This window comes from Uranotaenia lowii, chromosome 2 (genome assembly GCF_029784155.1).
Source record: "Uranotaenia lowii strain MFRU-FL chromosome 2, ASM2978415v1, whole genome shotgun sequence".
NCBI classification, from domain to species: Eukaryota; Metazoa; Arthropoda; class Insecta; order Diptera; family Culicidae; genus Uranotaenia; species Uranotaenia lowii.
Window position 1 is genome coordinate 329,362,641 of NC_073692.1, and position 17,389 is coordinate 329,380,029.

The window sequence follows — 17,389 nt, forward strand, 5'->3', positions numbered from 1 at the left end:
TTTAACTTTTTTGATGCTCATTTGCCGTTTGTCTATGTCACTAAGAGAAAGAATTCGAAAACGACGACCCCAAACACGACGACAACAACCGACTGCACGACGTCACCAAGAACGCAAAACGCAAGCTACTAGAAGCGATTCAAAATCTGACTCAAAGTAAGTTAGACAGCCGTTAGGAAAGCACACGGCGAAACAATTGTAAGTGCTTCTAGTGTAGTTAAAAGTGACGGAAAATTGTGTGGTTATTCTAACAAAACATTTTTTGTATTATATTCTATTATTTAAAATTTTATGAAATACAGTTTTTCTGAAGATGGCCGAAACAAAACAGTAAGCCGAAACGTAAAGAAGTTGTTTGGATTTGACTTAATTTTCACCGAAAAATATCAACCAAAATCGATAATAACAATTAGCGGTGATCGAAAATCGTCCCCAAAAATGACTTTCTGAAAGTTTCAGGTCATTTGGAAGAAGCACGAGCTGGCGCAAAGGACTTTAAATTTGTATGGAGATTTCCGGCAAAATGTATGAAAAATCGACATACTTTCACTCTTTGTGTTCTAAAATATGTTTCCAGAAAGCTAGACAGCTCAAAATTTCAGAAATTGTAGTTCAAACAATGACAAACAAGTTTCTAGAAGATTAAGACGCGATACGAGTTAACTGTGTTGAGTTCTCCGCAATGGAATGTGTGATATTTTTCTCATTTCATTGATATATCGTGAACGGTGTATGGGCTAATAATCGCACTAACTTGATCGCGTCGTCGCACAATGCAGCAGTCTATAGTTTTTCAAACCTGTCTTTCATTTTTTTGTAAAGATATTTGTTATAAAATAAGCTAAAACTTTGCCGAAGACACAAACTTTCTATCTGTAATTCTCATTGAGTGACAATGCGATCAAGTTTGTATTAATAATCCAACTATACACCGTTCACGATATATCGATAAAATGAGAAAAAAATCACACATTCAATTGCGGATAACTCATCATAGTCAATTCGTATCGCGTCACAATCTTCTACAAACTTGTTTATCATTGTTTGACTAACAGTTCCTTAAATTCTGAGCTTTCTAGCATACTGGAAACATATTTTAGAACACAAAGAGTGAAAGTATGTCGATTTTACATACATTTTGTCGCAAATCTCCATACAAATTTCAATTTCTTTGCGCCAGCTCGTGCTTCTTCCAAATGATCTGAAACTTTCAGAAAGTCATTTTTTCATCTAAATGCACCAACCTGGGGGGTTCCGCGTGGAATATAAAGATTTTTTTTTGTTATGGGCCAGTCTATTGTTTAGTTATGTATGTATTTTTTTTTTTTAATTTTTAAGCTTGATAAATAAAAGAAGCATATGATGAGTATTTAAGTCAATAATATTTAGAAAAATATTCGCACGCAAAGCGACGAAGATTACAGTTGGATTGAAATTTTAATCTCAACACACATCTGAGATATTAAGAGTGGCGTTACCCCACTCTCCCTTACTAAATTAAGGAAACATTATGACATCGATAGCATATTTTGGTTGCTGTTTGTCATGGATTCTGAAATCAAAGTCTGCTCCGGAAGATATTACAAAGGTCCTCAAAACCTGACTCAACAGTTTTTTTTGCTCTAGTACAGGTGAAGTTTCGGAGACCGACCTCAAAAAATGGTCGAGAGGTTGGAAAAGGTTGTAAACAGCATCTGCGAAAACATAATTGATTAACTCTATTATTATTGTTTTTGTCCGACCCCAAGTTTAAGGAACAATCGCTAAGAACTTATTCCCCAACATAATACAAGATTGTCCAATAAGCCCCGTTTTCTCTTATCGTTTCTCTCTCATTGCGTTTCATTCCAGCTTTTTTCAATTAAATTAAAATACGCCATGGAAGTTCATTGCTCTTGATTCAATGTTTACATCGCAAAAACGCTGTTTGTCTTAAAATTTTGCAACTCTAAATTTATTGATGGAAACACTGATAACGCTGCTAATATAAAAGTACAATTTAATCGCCCTCAGCATCATTATAGTTTTAACAGGATGGTCGCAATCGTTCGATCGGCACTGCTGCTTATCGGCATCGTGGCAGCAAACTTCATCAGTTCTGGTAATACGAGCTAAGAAAAGGGTAACTACCTGATTTCTAAATCGAATCGTTTAATTTGGCACAGCTTCATCGTACGGAATCATCACCCCGCTGCCCGCGCCAGGAACATGTGGAGTTAGCCTGGGAAACCGAGTCCTGGGTGGAAATCGGACTGACCTCAACGGGTATCCTTGGACTGCTCTTCTGTTGGTTCAGGGGATTGTTGGTTCTTTCGTTAGTTACGGATGTGGTGGCTCTCTGATCGCCGACCAGTTTGTGCTGACGGCTGGTCACTGCTTCCGGGAACTTCCTGAAGACTTCCGGGTGTAAGTGATTTTGAAATGCTGAAAGTTTTTTAAAAATAAAAACAGCCTCAACCTCTCAGAACCAAGGTCCGTCTAGGTGAATGGGACGTCCTTAGCGATAATGACTGTGTTGATGGACTTTGTGCTGATCCACCGGTCGATATCCGAGTGGCTGGCCATATTGTTCATCCAGACTACACAGCTGAAGACTACCATAATGACATTGCGCTGATCAAACTAGAACGTCCAGTCCAGTTCACCGATTTTATTTCACCTATTTGTCTTCCTTTGGAAGAGAATCTTCGATCAATGGAGGAAGCTTTCAAAAAGTTCACCATCATCGGATGGGGAGCTACGGAGAGAGGTCAACTTATTCCGGGTAAGCTCAAAATTCTTATAAAGATGACAAAAAAACTATATTTAACTATTTTTCAAAATCTCCTGAATTACAGGTATTCTTGGCAGTCAGTACAAGCTGGCCGTAGAAGTTCCGGGAATTTCATTGGATACCTGCCGGATTGAGTATCCGAACGTGATCGATTCGGAAATGTGTGCCGGTGGCGAAAGTGGCAAAGATTCTTGCCAAGGTGATTCCGGTGGCGGTTTGGTCACTAACGACGATGGCTACTGGTATCAGTTTGGCGTGGTAAGCTATGGCCATGGCTGTGGCGCTAAGGGAGTTCCTGGCGTCTACACCCGCGTTACCAGCTATTTGGATTGGATTCAGAAGAGGATGCTGGGATCTTTCCCTCGGGAGCCAAAGTGGCCGCTTTACCCGTAAATTTGTGCCACATAGAGTTTTAGTATTCTGAAGCATGATTTGAAAATGTGCAATTTTTACTCTGTAACTATACAAAATGATTTAAAATTAAATATTTAATCTAATTGTTTTATTTCAAAACTAAAAAAAACTGTTTTTTTTTTTTCAAAAAACCAAAAAAAAAAGTTTCTAAGTGAATCTTAAAAACTATAAAATGCAAAGAACCATCTTGCAAATAGAGGCAGGGTATGAGTAATGTAAGATTATCTATCAAAAGATGGAATTTTAAAAACAAATCTATGTCGAACTGAAATGTAGAAAAAGAATTTCAAAACTTTTTCTAGCAAAAATTACAAATTAGAATGTAATCCTTTTTTGCATCATGTCTGATATTAGTTTTAACCTTCTCTCTCGGTTAGGGTCTGTATGACAAGAACTGTGCTTTATCCATGAAATATCTTAGAAATGGAAAAAGCTAAATACTTAATACTTTCTAACGTTTCTTAAAGCGAGTAGCTCCACAACTCCCCATTTAATTTTTTTTTTCATTTATTTTTTTACCCCAATTTTAAATAGAGTAACCAGAGTTACTCTTTAAAAAGGACAATTAACCGCCAATCTTGGCTATGAGGAAAGCGTTCAATTCTTCTAAGCCAACGGTGATGAGATCGAAACTTGGTCACGGCAAACATAGAATTTTTTCTGTGGATTGGTGGTTTTCAACATTTGTGAGATGCTAGCCATGATGGCTCTCGAAAGATTTACGCTCAGGTTTAGTTTAGGCTTGCCAGATGGTTTCAAAACATCCGGGACATTTTTAGAAAAAAAAAACCGGGACATAGCCTAAAAAAGTGGGACATTTTAAAATGTGTTAGAAATAGTCATGATATGTATGTATGCTTGAATGTTTTTGATAGATACTCTGGGTACAAAAGTGCGGTGATTTTATACTTGATAACAGCTTTTTTAATCGACAACTCAGCTGGTAGAACACCTGCATCCGAGTCAACGTCTATGGTTTTAAAAACACGGGTATCGACCAAAGTAAGAGCTATTCAATTCTCTTCCGTCAACTAGATCGTTGGATGAATATAACGACTTCGATTGAAACAAAAAAAAAAATCATTTATGGAAATGCTGATTTCAAAAATAAAATTTTCACCATACTTGCTCTTGAAGAGCAATACAGTAAGGTTTTATTTTACACTGATGTACGTATCGCGTAAAAAAAGCGTGTTAATTCCCGTAAACCGTGTTAATTCCCGAAAACCGTTTAAAACCATTAAAATTCAAAAGTTCTGACACTTATGACCTGAGACCTGAGACTTGAGACCTGAGACTTGAGAATGTAGACTAGAGACATGAGACCTGAGATCTGAGACCTGAGATTTGAGACTTTAGAAATGACACCTGAAACCTGAGTCCAGGGGCCTGAGATCTTAGACATGAGACATGAGACCTGAAGAATGAGACCAAAGACATGGGACATTAGACCTGAGACCTGAGACCTGAGACTAGAAACCTAAGACATTAATCACGAGATCTGAGACCTGAGACATGGGACCTGAGACATGAGATTTGAGACATAAGACCTGAGACCTGAGACATGAGGCATGAGGTATGAGACATGAGACATGAGACATGAGACATGAGGCATGAGACATGAGACATGAGACATGAGACATGAGACATGAGACATGAGACATGAGACATGAGACATGAGACATGAGACATGAGACATGAGACATGAGACATGAGACATGAGACATGAGACATGAGGCATGAGACATGAGACATGAGACATGAGGCATGAGACATGAGGCATGAGACATGAGACATGAGACATGAGACATGAGACAAGAGATATGAAACATTAGCAATTAGACATGAGACCTGAGACATGAGACATGAGACATGAGACATGAGACATGAGACATGAGGCATGAGACATGAGACATGAGACATGAGACATGAGACATGAGACATGAGACATGAGACATGAGAAATGAGACATGAGACATGAGACATGAGACATGAGACATGAGACATGAGACATGAGACATGAGACATGAGACATGAGACATGAGACATGAGACATGAGACATGAGACATGAGACATGAGACATGAGACATGAGACAAGAGATATGAAACATTAGCAATTAGACATGAGACCTGAGACCTGAAACCTGAGACATGAGACATGAGACATAAGACATGAGACCTGAGACATGAGACAAGAGGCATGAAACATTAGACCTGAGACATGAGACTTTAGACCTGAGACAAGCTACTAGTGTTATTACCGCGAGAAATAAATTAAGCTCCGATTTCAACTTGCGACAGTTGAAATCGGAAGTAAAACTTCTTTCTACCGGTAATAACACTAGTAGCTTGTACTAGCGAACTCGCGACATTATTTTTCGTCACCTACAAGTCAAACCCTTTCACTAGAGGGGTCGCAGGTTGAAATCGGAGCTAAAATGATTTCTCGCGGTACTAATACTAGTAGCTTATCTCCGGTGTCAGGTCCCCGGTCTCATGTCTCATGTATCATGTTCTTAGTCTCAGAGCTAAAATTTTCCCAACTTCAAAAAGATTCTAATAGTTTTCCTTTAAAAAGGACTATTTTCTCTTAAAAACCGTATTAATTCCCGAAAACCGTGTAAAAAAAAGTCGTGTAAAAAACTGCGTAAAAAGAACCGTGTAAAAAAAACCTTGGTGTATAAAACAAATACTTATTGAAGCATTCATTTTCTTCATTTTGATTAGCATGGATAGAATTATTTGTACTTGTGGAATTTACTTGTGGCAAGTTACTTGTGAGGCCGAATACTATGTAAATAAATAAAAAACTATTAAAATCATGAAAATCAATTTGAATATTTTTTCCCCATCTAAATTCCTCAGGAGATATTGAATCACATTTGAGGTTTCCATAAAACCGTTTATGATTATTAAGTTAAAATTTGCCCAAAAATTAGTTTATGGACACGAAAATAAATAAATTCTAATCATTCAATTTGAGATTCTTTTGATAGGAAAACAGAGAACAGAGAACAAACTCGCGCAAAAGCCCAGTTTACCAGGCAACCGGACTTGACCGGACTTTTCATAAATTAAATGTCAAATATTCGGACAAAGTTGGATAAACATAGCTTAAGCACTCTATCAAAATAATTAAATGTAGCTTGCATCGCAAAATTTAAGAATATCATTTCAAAGTTTTGAAAAAGCTATTTAATCAAGTAAATCAGAAAACCTTTGTTGAAAAAAGCGGGATACTTCGAGGAAAAAGCAGGACGGCGGGACATTTTGAAAAAAGCGGGACATGTCCCGCTTTTGCGAAATGAATGGCAACCCTAGTTAAGGTTACTAGATCTCTCCAAAAAATATGAAATTGTATGCGTTTTTGAAAAATAAACCCCATATGGTAATAAATACACGGATTACTCAATATTTCGAATATACATGTGTTTGTATGAGAATCAAGGACACACAAAACTCTATGTTATTAAAGTACATAGGATCAGATAGATAAAAAATTAATGTAAAAAAATAGTTTCTAGGAAACACGATTAGAAGTAACCTGAGTGCTCGATTTTTCAAGTTATTCAATTCATAATTCCAAATTTATGATATCGGAATTTGCTCACCTCTGATCCTAGGAATTCTCAATTCATATGCAGAAAAACTAATCATTCAAATTCAAATAGCGAGCCTTTGATTATTCTGTTTTGCTTTTTCGGTAGATACGAGATTTAGTTAGGGAACAATAGTTAGAAAATAAACAAACCTTGAATTTTTTTATCCAGAGACTAAAAATTAATTAATTGAGAAAAATGAAACCTTGCTCTAGTGATTATGGGAAAAGAATTGTTGTTAAGTTAAGGTTGCCAGAATTTTTTCCACTCCCAACCGGGCCTAGCAATTCCGGGCATTTTTTCAAAAAAACCTGGCAAAATCCGGGCATGGATTTCAATTTTTCAAACCCAAAAACCGGGCAAAAACCGGGCAAAATTTAGGTGTTATTATATATAAAAGCAAAGAAAAAATGCAAAAAAATGAAATTAATATTTTATTAATGTAATTGCAGACTTCAAAAAACTTTTTGGAACACTTAAATATTTAAAGGTTTATAAAAGTAAATCAGCGAAATTATTTGAAACAACGGTTGAAAATTTCCATACCGTTAATCGATTTTGCTGAAACTTACACAAAAACTTAGATTTTTTTTTGTTACTTTGTGAAAATTGTGAAAAAATCCGGGCAATAACCGGACTTTTTTCACGATATCCGGGCAACCGGGCCGGACCGGACTTTCTCAAAATTTTGCATCAAATATCCGGGCAAACCCGGATAAAACCGGGCAATCTGGCAAGCTTATGTTAAGTTCATATATTCAAAGGATAAATTTTCGTATCCAAAGTCATATGAACTTTATCTATTAGTTCGAACACAATAAAATAAAATGTCAAAGAGATTAGCAAAAACTTATAAATTTTCAGCCTTTTTTGTAATTTTAGAACCCGAGATGAAGTTTTTTCCATTTTTTTACGTTTGAATTGTGTTAATTTTTATCAACAACTTAACTAGAAAGGAAAGGAAAATCTCGAAGGATTTTCCATCTATGGACCATATAAAAGTATATAATTTTAAAAACATAAAAAAAATTCAGATGTGCCTACCACATTCTAGTTTTTGTATATTTTCGAAATATCTTTTGAAAAAAAATAAATTCATCAAATAAATCTAAGCCATTTATGAAAAAACTTTAGAACATTACCATTACAAAGATACGAAAAGTTATGGAAATTTTATTCCTGTCAATTTCTCCCAACTCAGCATAATATGGGAATAAAAATTAAATGTTTAAGGGAAATTTATCCAGCTTTACTCCCAAGCACTAAAAGACTTTTCTGAATGATGTCAGTAATAGGTTAATTTATGAAAATTGTAGATTTTATTTTTTTTATAGCGTTTTATTTCGGAAACTAGAATATCATGGCAAGATCTGAATAATAGATTTATGAAAAATTGTAAATTCATACAAAATATGATTTAAGTTTTCACGTTGGTTTATAACCTTATCAGTTATCACAGAACGACTTCACTCAAAACTGATCAATTTTAAAATTTCGACACGTTGTATCACCAAAACTAGTGTTGATGGACAAAATCTAACAAATGATTTTCATTCGTGACGCCACAATCTCTCAAAATCGGTTATTGAAACAAAGGATTAAAAATCAAATACAAGCTCGTTAAATCAGATTTTATTCCATAGTTTTCATCAAATATCCATACAAATATTTTGAGTAGCTTTTTTTATTTTTTGAATTTAATATTTACACAGAAAAAATAAACATCTCAAACTGGTCCAGTGACTTCATTCTCATAGAGACATGAATAACCTGCTTCAGGATTGTATTTAATGCGAAAATTTTCTTAAATTCTGCGAAACAATTTTGTAATAACCTTTCAATCAGTTTTTTTAGATTTAAGACCAACAAAATTCTACAAAGAAATACCGTGATCAGTTACATTGGTTAAATAAAAGGTTAAATTCAAAGTCAAAAGCTAGTGGGCATATGAACTATTGTCTTAAAATCAAATGAAAAATTAGGATAATTTTATGTTTGTCCTGAAGGAATATTAAAAATCGAGCATTATTTTTCTTACTGAGGTAAGCTTTTGACATTTCTGCTTTTTTACATTATATTTTCTTTAGTCTGCTTCTAAATGTTCAAACATTACACTACAAATTTTTTTAAAACATAAATCTTTAGTTTTCATGGATGTGTGATAATTGAGGTAAACAAATAGTAGAGATATGTTCTGGAATCAAAATCTCACTGGTTCCTTGGTCTGCTCAAAGGGGTTGCTTAAGTATGTTTGAAAATTTAACATATTTTTTTCTAGATAAACTGCAAAATCCACTTTTTTTTGGATCTTAATATTATGCACATGCTTTGATTACTCTACAAAGTTTTTATTTTTCAATTCAGACGTAATTTTACACAATTCATTTGAAGGAAGTAAAATGATACGAGTTCTAACTGATTCTTTCTTCAAACCTTCTAGTCTAGATTTTGCAGTTAAGTTAGAGCTTGTGATGGCAAAGGGCTCTCTGGCAACCTACAAGGTTTTGCTTTCTGGACATATTCCTATTTTTGACCAACTCTAATGAGAACTTAAAATATCCTAGCAGAAGCCTTGAAAATAATAATCGCTCAAATCTAATGAAATTTAAAAATAAGCCTGATGAAAACAAACAAGGTGATTTGCCAATCGTTGTAGTTGTCCTCTAAAACAATGTTGCACGGAATGGCTTAAATTGTTAATATTTCAGCTGTTTTCATCTGAATCAAGTTAATTGGAACGAGTACTGATGAAATGAGGCTTTTTACAATATTTTCTACTGTTAAATATGCATCTAACGACAGTTTTTATTTTCTAGGATTGCCTTTAAAAAAAACATGTTTTTTTTTGCTAAATAAGTGAATATTTACGTTTATCTATTAATTAAAGTAATTTCTGTGCTCTAATTAACTGTTTTCCATTCAGAATTTTCATATTTCATGCAGTCAATGTTGATTTTCAATAATTCATACATTATTAAAAGACATTTCATATTTCCAGAAAAAAATTCTATCTTCATGTATATAAATTTAAGTTTTGAGGTGGTTAAACTCGTTGAAAAACATATCTTTGTATTAAAAAGTCAAACAACTTGCAATGTCCTTAAAGTGTCAAAGTCACTAAAACTGATTTGGCTATCAGGGTCTACTTTTTATCAAATTTATTTTTAAAACCTTTATATCAACCATTCACTCAACATTTATGCAAAGAATATAAAGATTGCTCTGAAAACCCCTGAGACACCGAGACGACAAATCTTAAAAAACTGTATTTCATGTCAACAGCGAAACCCTTGTTTTTAATAATAATATTGTCAAAATTTTGTACAGTAAGAAAACTTCGACCCTAAATCTCATAAATACTTGATGTCGAAGGTTGGAAGACCCGAAATACTCCTTATCATGTGCAATTTTCTCAGAAATTCAAATCTGCCGTCGAGCTAGACCGGAGACATTTGAGTGAAGCTTTATTTCGCCCTTATTATTCAGAAATTAAAAAGGCATTACTTCGTGAATTTTAATTTGATCAAAACTGTTTTCAGCCGGCAAACTGTTGGGAAAGATTTTAATGTGAAATGAATGTTTCTTGAAGATTGATGAAGTGCTACAGAGGTTACATTCATTATAAATTATCACACGTTCATGAGAAAGATATTCAAAATAAACTAACGTTTTGAAAATATATTTTCAAAAATCAGAAGAACGATCTGGAACTTTGGGCGTGGTTCAGTCCATTTTTAAGCTTAAAATTGATATTCATAACGTAAAAAACGATCGACTTCTAAGTGAGTCCGAAAGCAATTATTTTATTTAATCACATCTTCTTCATAGGGGTAAAGGGTAACAAAACAAATCGTGTCCTTTTATCCTTCCAACTCTCAAACCGGCGGATTCGAGTTTTTTTTAGATTTCGGGTCCGAATTGTCCCATTATGCATTGGACGGCATATATGGAGGACCCCCCTCAAAAGAGGCCATCTCCAAATTGTCCAAATCAGCCTCTTTTACCACATGGTGACTAGGTCTTGAGAAGGTTTTTAAAATGTGCAACCATTGGATAAAATCGGACAACATCAGACAAGACATAAAATTTGCCTATGCAACTATTGAGTACAGACAAGCTGGTTTAAATGATTTTTTAAATTTTCATGTAACTTTTTCGAATACTTGAACTTTTGAATCTGGTTGTCCAATCCTGTATGAGTGCAATCGACAAAAAAAATCGAATGAATTCGGTTGAAATGACTAAAATACAGCATAAAAACGAAAATCATGTGCTTAGCTGTGCAACAATTGGCAAATCACCCTAATGAATTTCTGTTTATATCAACCCAGGTTTTCCAGTAGATTATTCTCAGCTCGAAATTAGCCTATATTTCAGAATATTTGATCCAAAGAAATTTTGTAGTGATCAAGAAAGAGATAAGATTCGTTTATTTGGAAGAATGCCATGCGCTATCCCGATTAGGCACCCTAATCAAGAAATGGAATCACAAGTAAGCTTACTGCACACTAGTATATTCAGCCATGCGCAAACTGCGTAAGCAAATATCAAATGAAACAGGTAACAGTTTTTCTACCTTTATGAATGACAACTGCAGCTGCTTCTCATTTTGGTCTATTTTCAAAGGTTTGTTGATTACCCTTTCTTTGATGACAATGCTGAAAACTTCAAAGCTAGGTAGGTACTTGTGTTCCACAATGATGGCTTGATGATCCAGAGTGTGAGCTAAACCACCATACTTAATTGAACTATTTGCAGCAGTGCGTCTGACATGCTGGGGTAATCGAAGTTATATAACATCCAAAAGTGGGTTAAAATGATTCGTCAAAAGTTCGACCAGTCTCTACAGTTAGAGAAGTCAACGTTCGAGTGACATATTCAAATCGAATTTACTCAACAATTGATTCGCATCACAGCCGAGCATGACTCGTTAAATAAAATGGACCGTAACGCAAGATTTGCTCCGAGGTTTGTTCGATCTGTCTGAGGTAAAGTTTATTTAACATTTGCTTTTGGCATATCAGAAATGCAAATATATAGGTAATTAAATAATTCAGACTTTAAGTTGTTTCATTGGCCGTGATTTTCTTCCTCTCCTCCAAAATAAAACAAACACACCGTAGACAATGAATGTGTACAAATCGAATTATGAACGGTGCTTTTCTAATTTCATTTAAACACCTTTGCTAAGGCTCATTATCTTACCTGTCTGACGAATAGCTAAACACGAGCCGACAGCCGACAGCCGACAGAAGAGTTGAATGAAAGTGATCCCAAGTCAGCGAGGGTAACCGAATACTATGATGAGCAAACACACGTTTTTTGACCCTAACCCTTTGCGTTCGATGTGATCAAGATTTCTAGCTATTTTCAGGAATCATGCATTATACATTTTCATTATTTTTTATTTTCATAAACTTGGTTTTAATCACCGTCCCTTTTATCTTCCCGATTTTTTTTGATATTTCTCGGTAATTACCGGGAAAAATCAAACAAAAATCGAGAAGATTATTGTTTATGAAGCTTTAATTTATCGGCCTTAGCGGTGAAAAGTAATGTCCTTTTAAGTAGGGACATCTAAAGATTATGAAAAAAAACTATATACAGATGGATAGAAGGTTAGATGAAATGAAAGATGGTGAAAATGAGCGGGTAGAATTTATTTGGAAGCATTATCATCACATATCAAATTTTTGTTCCTCATCTATATAAACAAAATCTAGATGAACGAGTGAACTGAAGACATGAATGCTGATATTTTTAATGCTTTTGATAATGGATCTCATGAGAATATTTCTTTTTCCAAAATGAACTGAAAATGGTGACATTTTTTGACCGGACAAATTCCGTAAAATCGACCATGCTCATCTGTAAAAACCTGTTTTTTCGCTTTTAGGGCTTTAGGGTGGAGAATACTCGATTGCCGAATTCAAAGGTCTACACTTTAAAAAAAACCCATGTAATTTATGTTCTAGGAAAAATTCAGCTTCTAGATAAGATACCGGAGGTGACCCAAAAATGGTAGGGACATAGGTTTGGAACGTAATTTAAGGAAAAGTGCAAATGAGCATCGTCGAAGGCATTCGTAACTAACAGAAGGAATTTATTGAGGTAGGCAAGTTGGAGTTAATCTATATTTTTTTGTTAAATGTTGTTGCCAAGGTTCCAAAGAATGTCACTAGTTGCTCAGGTGGTTTGCATTGATTAATAAGTTTGCAGGGTAACGATTTAGGAACATTTAAAAAAAATGGGAACTTTATTGTCAACATATATAAAAATGAACGGAATTCATTCTGTCTGACAAATCCCTATAGACTCGGAATATACTAAACCGATTTGAATTAATCTTAGCAGAGAGAAATCGGAGGCAGTGGAAGGCTTATATAATGGTTTGAGAGTCTTATAAACAATAGAAACACATTTGAATTACTCGAGAACTAATCAAGCGAATGGAACCAAATTTGGCATTCGAGAGGATAAGGATAAGACAAATATTTGAAGGATGGTTTTAAACCCCTCCCTGCTTCCTGTATAGAGATAGAAAGAGGGGATTAGGCTCCAATACAACTTATTGCACAATTTAAAAATCTAATTGAGCAAATGGAACCAAATTTGACATGGGTGGATGATGGGTAGGCATGACAAATGTCTCTTTGTTTATTTGGGACCCCTCTCTTCTTCCATTGGGGAGTTAAAAAAAGAGGAGAGGGGATCCCATAAATTTTTTGCATTGCTCGAGACTTTATCAAGCAAATCAAACCAAATTTGGCACAGGAAGGTATCTGGGTAAAATAAATGTTTCAATAATTATTTGAGACCCCTCCTTTGTTCTATAGTGAAGGGAGAGAGTTTATTTTTTTCATATTTCGAGAAAAATCAAGCAAATGAATCGAATTTGTCGTAAGAAGTTTATTAGGTACGAAAAATCGTTCTCTGATTTTTTGAGTGCCCTCTGGTCTTCTTTGTAGAGCTTGGTAGTAGAAAGCCAAATTTACCTTGTAAGTATATAACCCCTCTCTCTTTTCACTGGAGCAATAAGAAGATGGAGGGGAGCTCAAGAAAAATTTTTGGAATAATTTTAGAGCTTATCGAGCAAATAGAAATAAATTTGAACGGGGAGATTATTGAGATACAAGAAATATTGTTGAGATAAGTCTATCAAACCATGATCATTCTTTAAATAATGTTTAATCCTATCCTGAACAGAACTTTATAGCAAAATAACATCTTATTTGGCTACCATGCTTTGAAAGTAAAATTTGGTATCACTTTGCCCATATGAAGATGTCACAATGCCAAAATTTGGTCCTCATTTTTCATATACGAATAATTTGATAATCCCAAGTGTAGGTTTCACTTAAACCCCAGATGATTTCTTATAACCACACAGAAAAAAATATGGACAATTACATGTCATTGAAAATGGTTACCTTTAAAATAATCCAACATGTAATTTCGAAATCACGTTATTTTCAATTGATTGGTTGAAAAGTAAACGATTAATCATTTGATATTACAGCAAATGTCCTGTAACACAAAGGAGCAGGACATGTACTGTAGCTTTACAGGTGAAAGCATTATTTTTAAGTGGAAACATTATTCACAGGCTGGTTTGAATTTAAGGACTGTAAAATTCGAGTGATTGTGGCTTAAGTGTTTATGGATGCAGTTTACATTACTTCCCGTTAGCATCTTTTCGCAGACACCAAACCGCGTGAATTCTAGTAGCGGCCAACTTTTTGGACTTCAGGTTTGGTAAGTTCTTTTAAATTAAATCGCTCAAAAAAAATCAATTCCATGACGTTACGTAAACATCGAGAGCATTTTGCGTACAATATTTCTCATATGTCTGATGCTTTAAGCAATCTGATTCGATTTTGGATTTGTAAGAAATTTTATTTCATTATTCCAGATTTCAGGCCAATTCAAGACCAATCCACTATACAAGGAGGAACTGATATAGTATAAACGAGGATTGACAAAACTGCTCCCTTTTCGAATGCTTGTGGATGGATTCCGATGGCTAATTGATAAAGCTCGGTGAGTACAATTTTGTTAGGTATCGGTTTTTTTTGTTGGAGGGTACATTTAGAGTAAGTTACCTAAGGAGTTATTTTAATTCAAATCGATTTGATATTTAAGATATGAATTTAATTTTCAAACAAGAAATTGAAATAAAACCTATATGAAACAGAAAAAAATAAACTTTCACGATCTTAACTGATTCTGAAACTTGAAATGTTTAGATATAATTTTTGAGATCTAGATATTAAATCGTGATCTTATTATGCGTTAAAAACCTAAATCTGAAATTGAAATTTGGTTAAAAATCGGATTCTAATATGTTTATAAAAAATCAGATCAGAGTCAGTTTATGTTCGATAATTCAGTTTTCTTTGGTTAGACATGTTTTGTCATTCTGAACAGTCATGTGGTTCAATACTATAATATCTACAAATCAAGTACCATTTTTACATTTTCTTCCTCCTTTTTTATGATTGTAAAGCAATAGTTAAATCAAAATTCAAATTTTTCTAAAATTCTAGTACTTCCTAGATATTTTTTTTTGCTGTGAACAATATTTTATTAATAAAAAATTAGTAAAAATTTAGTCCAGACACAAAATTTAAGTAAAAATGTTTTGCTATCACAGAAAAAAAAGTAAAGTTACGATGCACGAAATTTTGAAATGTTTAACTTGAAAAGGAAAATCGCCCGAGAAGACATGTAAAATACATAAACCAAAATTCACAATCGATAAAATTTATGTAACCTCACATGCAAGAGCATGGGTAGAAAGAAATCGGGGGTTTTCATGTAATCATAAAGCTTTTTTTAATGTAAATCTCCATTTCCATTGTATTTCACTGCGTATTGTTAATCCACACAGTTGAAACAATCTAGCATTATATTACACGGGAGTTTACATTTTTTGTCATGTTATTATCATTTCTTCAAAAATCAAGTAAAATTTCATGACCCCTCTTGTCTTGCATGCATATACGTGTGTCTTTACATTAAAAAACATTAAACCATATATTTACTTCAAGCTGATTTACATGCAAATGTATGAACCTCTTTTACATGTCAATGCAATTATACATGTTATTTGGCAAAGTTCAGCTATTTGCAATTGAATCCAGTCGCGAACAGTTTATCTCGGAGAATGTAAACTAAAAAGTGTGTTTAATGTATAATGTGTGCTTAACTTCATGTTTGAAAATGAATAATGTTAAATGTTTATCGAGTACACATTCAATATCAGCAAATTAACGTGCGTAACATCACGGATTTAAATAATTGGTTGTTGATAAATCTGTTCTGAAAAATCTCAAAATTGAAGTGAACGTCGAAAAAAAAAAGAAATATTACATCCACATCAGTAAAAAATCTACCAATGATCACTGGTTCTTTTTGTAAACGTAACATGGATCATGGAAACCACTCAGAAAACTAAAGTGTGGAGGCAGAGTGAAATAATTGAATGGTGCCCTAAGTTGATTAATGAATGTAGGTATATCTAATGAATTATTTTTGAGTTTCAGATCTAATGTTAAGAAAAACAATTTTTTCGATAGTCATTCAAGACTAAACGCACAAGTAAACGAACCGGAAATATGTCGCTTAGCCCCTTCAATTCAACTGATCGTAAGTGTTCAATATGTTCACAACTTATTTTTAAATCTCTAAATAGATTTTGCCCATCATTTAACTAAGATAATTAGGCTCATCACGTTTTATCAGATCATGTTTAATTCAGATATCACTTGTTTGTGATGAAAAAACGAAGTAGTTTGAAATTATTGAATCAGTTAACTGTTTTCTACATTGAAACCCTAACGAAACTATTTTTGAGAACATTTACTTTAAGAACAGGTTCTTACCTTGTGAACTTTGCTGAGACTATTTGTCGCTCTTTGTGTAAAAATCTAAATTTCTTTAAAGACTTATAATCCGATTTGAGAAAAATATTGCAACATTATTTCTTTAATTCCCTTCAAAACAGTAAACCAAAATACAAACATGTAGGTAGTATCAGGTTGGTCGGTATTCTGCATGTAAGTGTGTTGAAAGGATCAAATGTAGAGAAAAAAAATTGTGGTATACGTTTAATTATAGCAAAAATGATTCAATTCGCAAAATTCAAAGGAAAATCCACAATAAAAATGCATGAAAGATAATTAAGTATAAGCATATTCCAATTATAAAACTATCTGCAAAATCTCCCTTAATTAGCGATAAGTTTTGATAATTTCGAACTGACTAATACATGTACAAGCAACAGACTTTAATACCTGCTGTAATACACACTTTGTCGTTTCTATCGTTCTTATCGATTCTGTCAGTTCAATCAAAGGTGGCAGGTGTTCTAGTTTTTCAGGATTTGACCTGATTTTGAATAATCATTGTCCTGATTTCGTACAGCTATAGCACTTTACTACAGCTGCATTTTACTATAGCTGCACTTTACAATTTATAGAATCGTTTGTTAAACGTTCTTGCTAAGCTTCAATAAATCATTTTGGTACTGTATTACAAAACGTGTCGTTACAATCCTGTTTTATTCGAGAAGTCAACCAAGATTCTGCTCGCTTTGGTTGC

The 17,389-nt window shown here is 33.9% G+C and overlaps 1 protein-coding gene across 1 annotated transcript; it reads left to right on the forward strand.

The window, feature by feature from the left end:
* Window positions 1-2,034: 2,034 nt before the first annotated feature.
* On the forward strand, window positions 2,035-3,193 carry LOC129747031 (CLIP domain-containing serine protease B4-like). Its single transcript, XM_055741044.1, has 4 exons — window positions 2,035-2,101; window positions 2,166-2,406; window positions 2,466-2,764; window positions 2,838-3,193. The coding sequence occupies exons 1-4, from the start codon at window positions 2,035-2,037 to the stop codon at window positions 3,164-3,166; spliced, it is 936 nt and encodes a 311-aa protein (XP_055597019.1). The 3' UTR covers window positions 3,167-3,193.
* The last annotated feature ends 14,196 nt before the right edge of the window (window positions 3,194-17,389 follow it).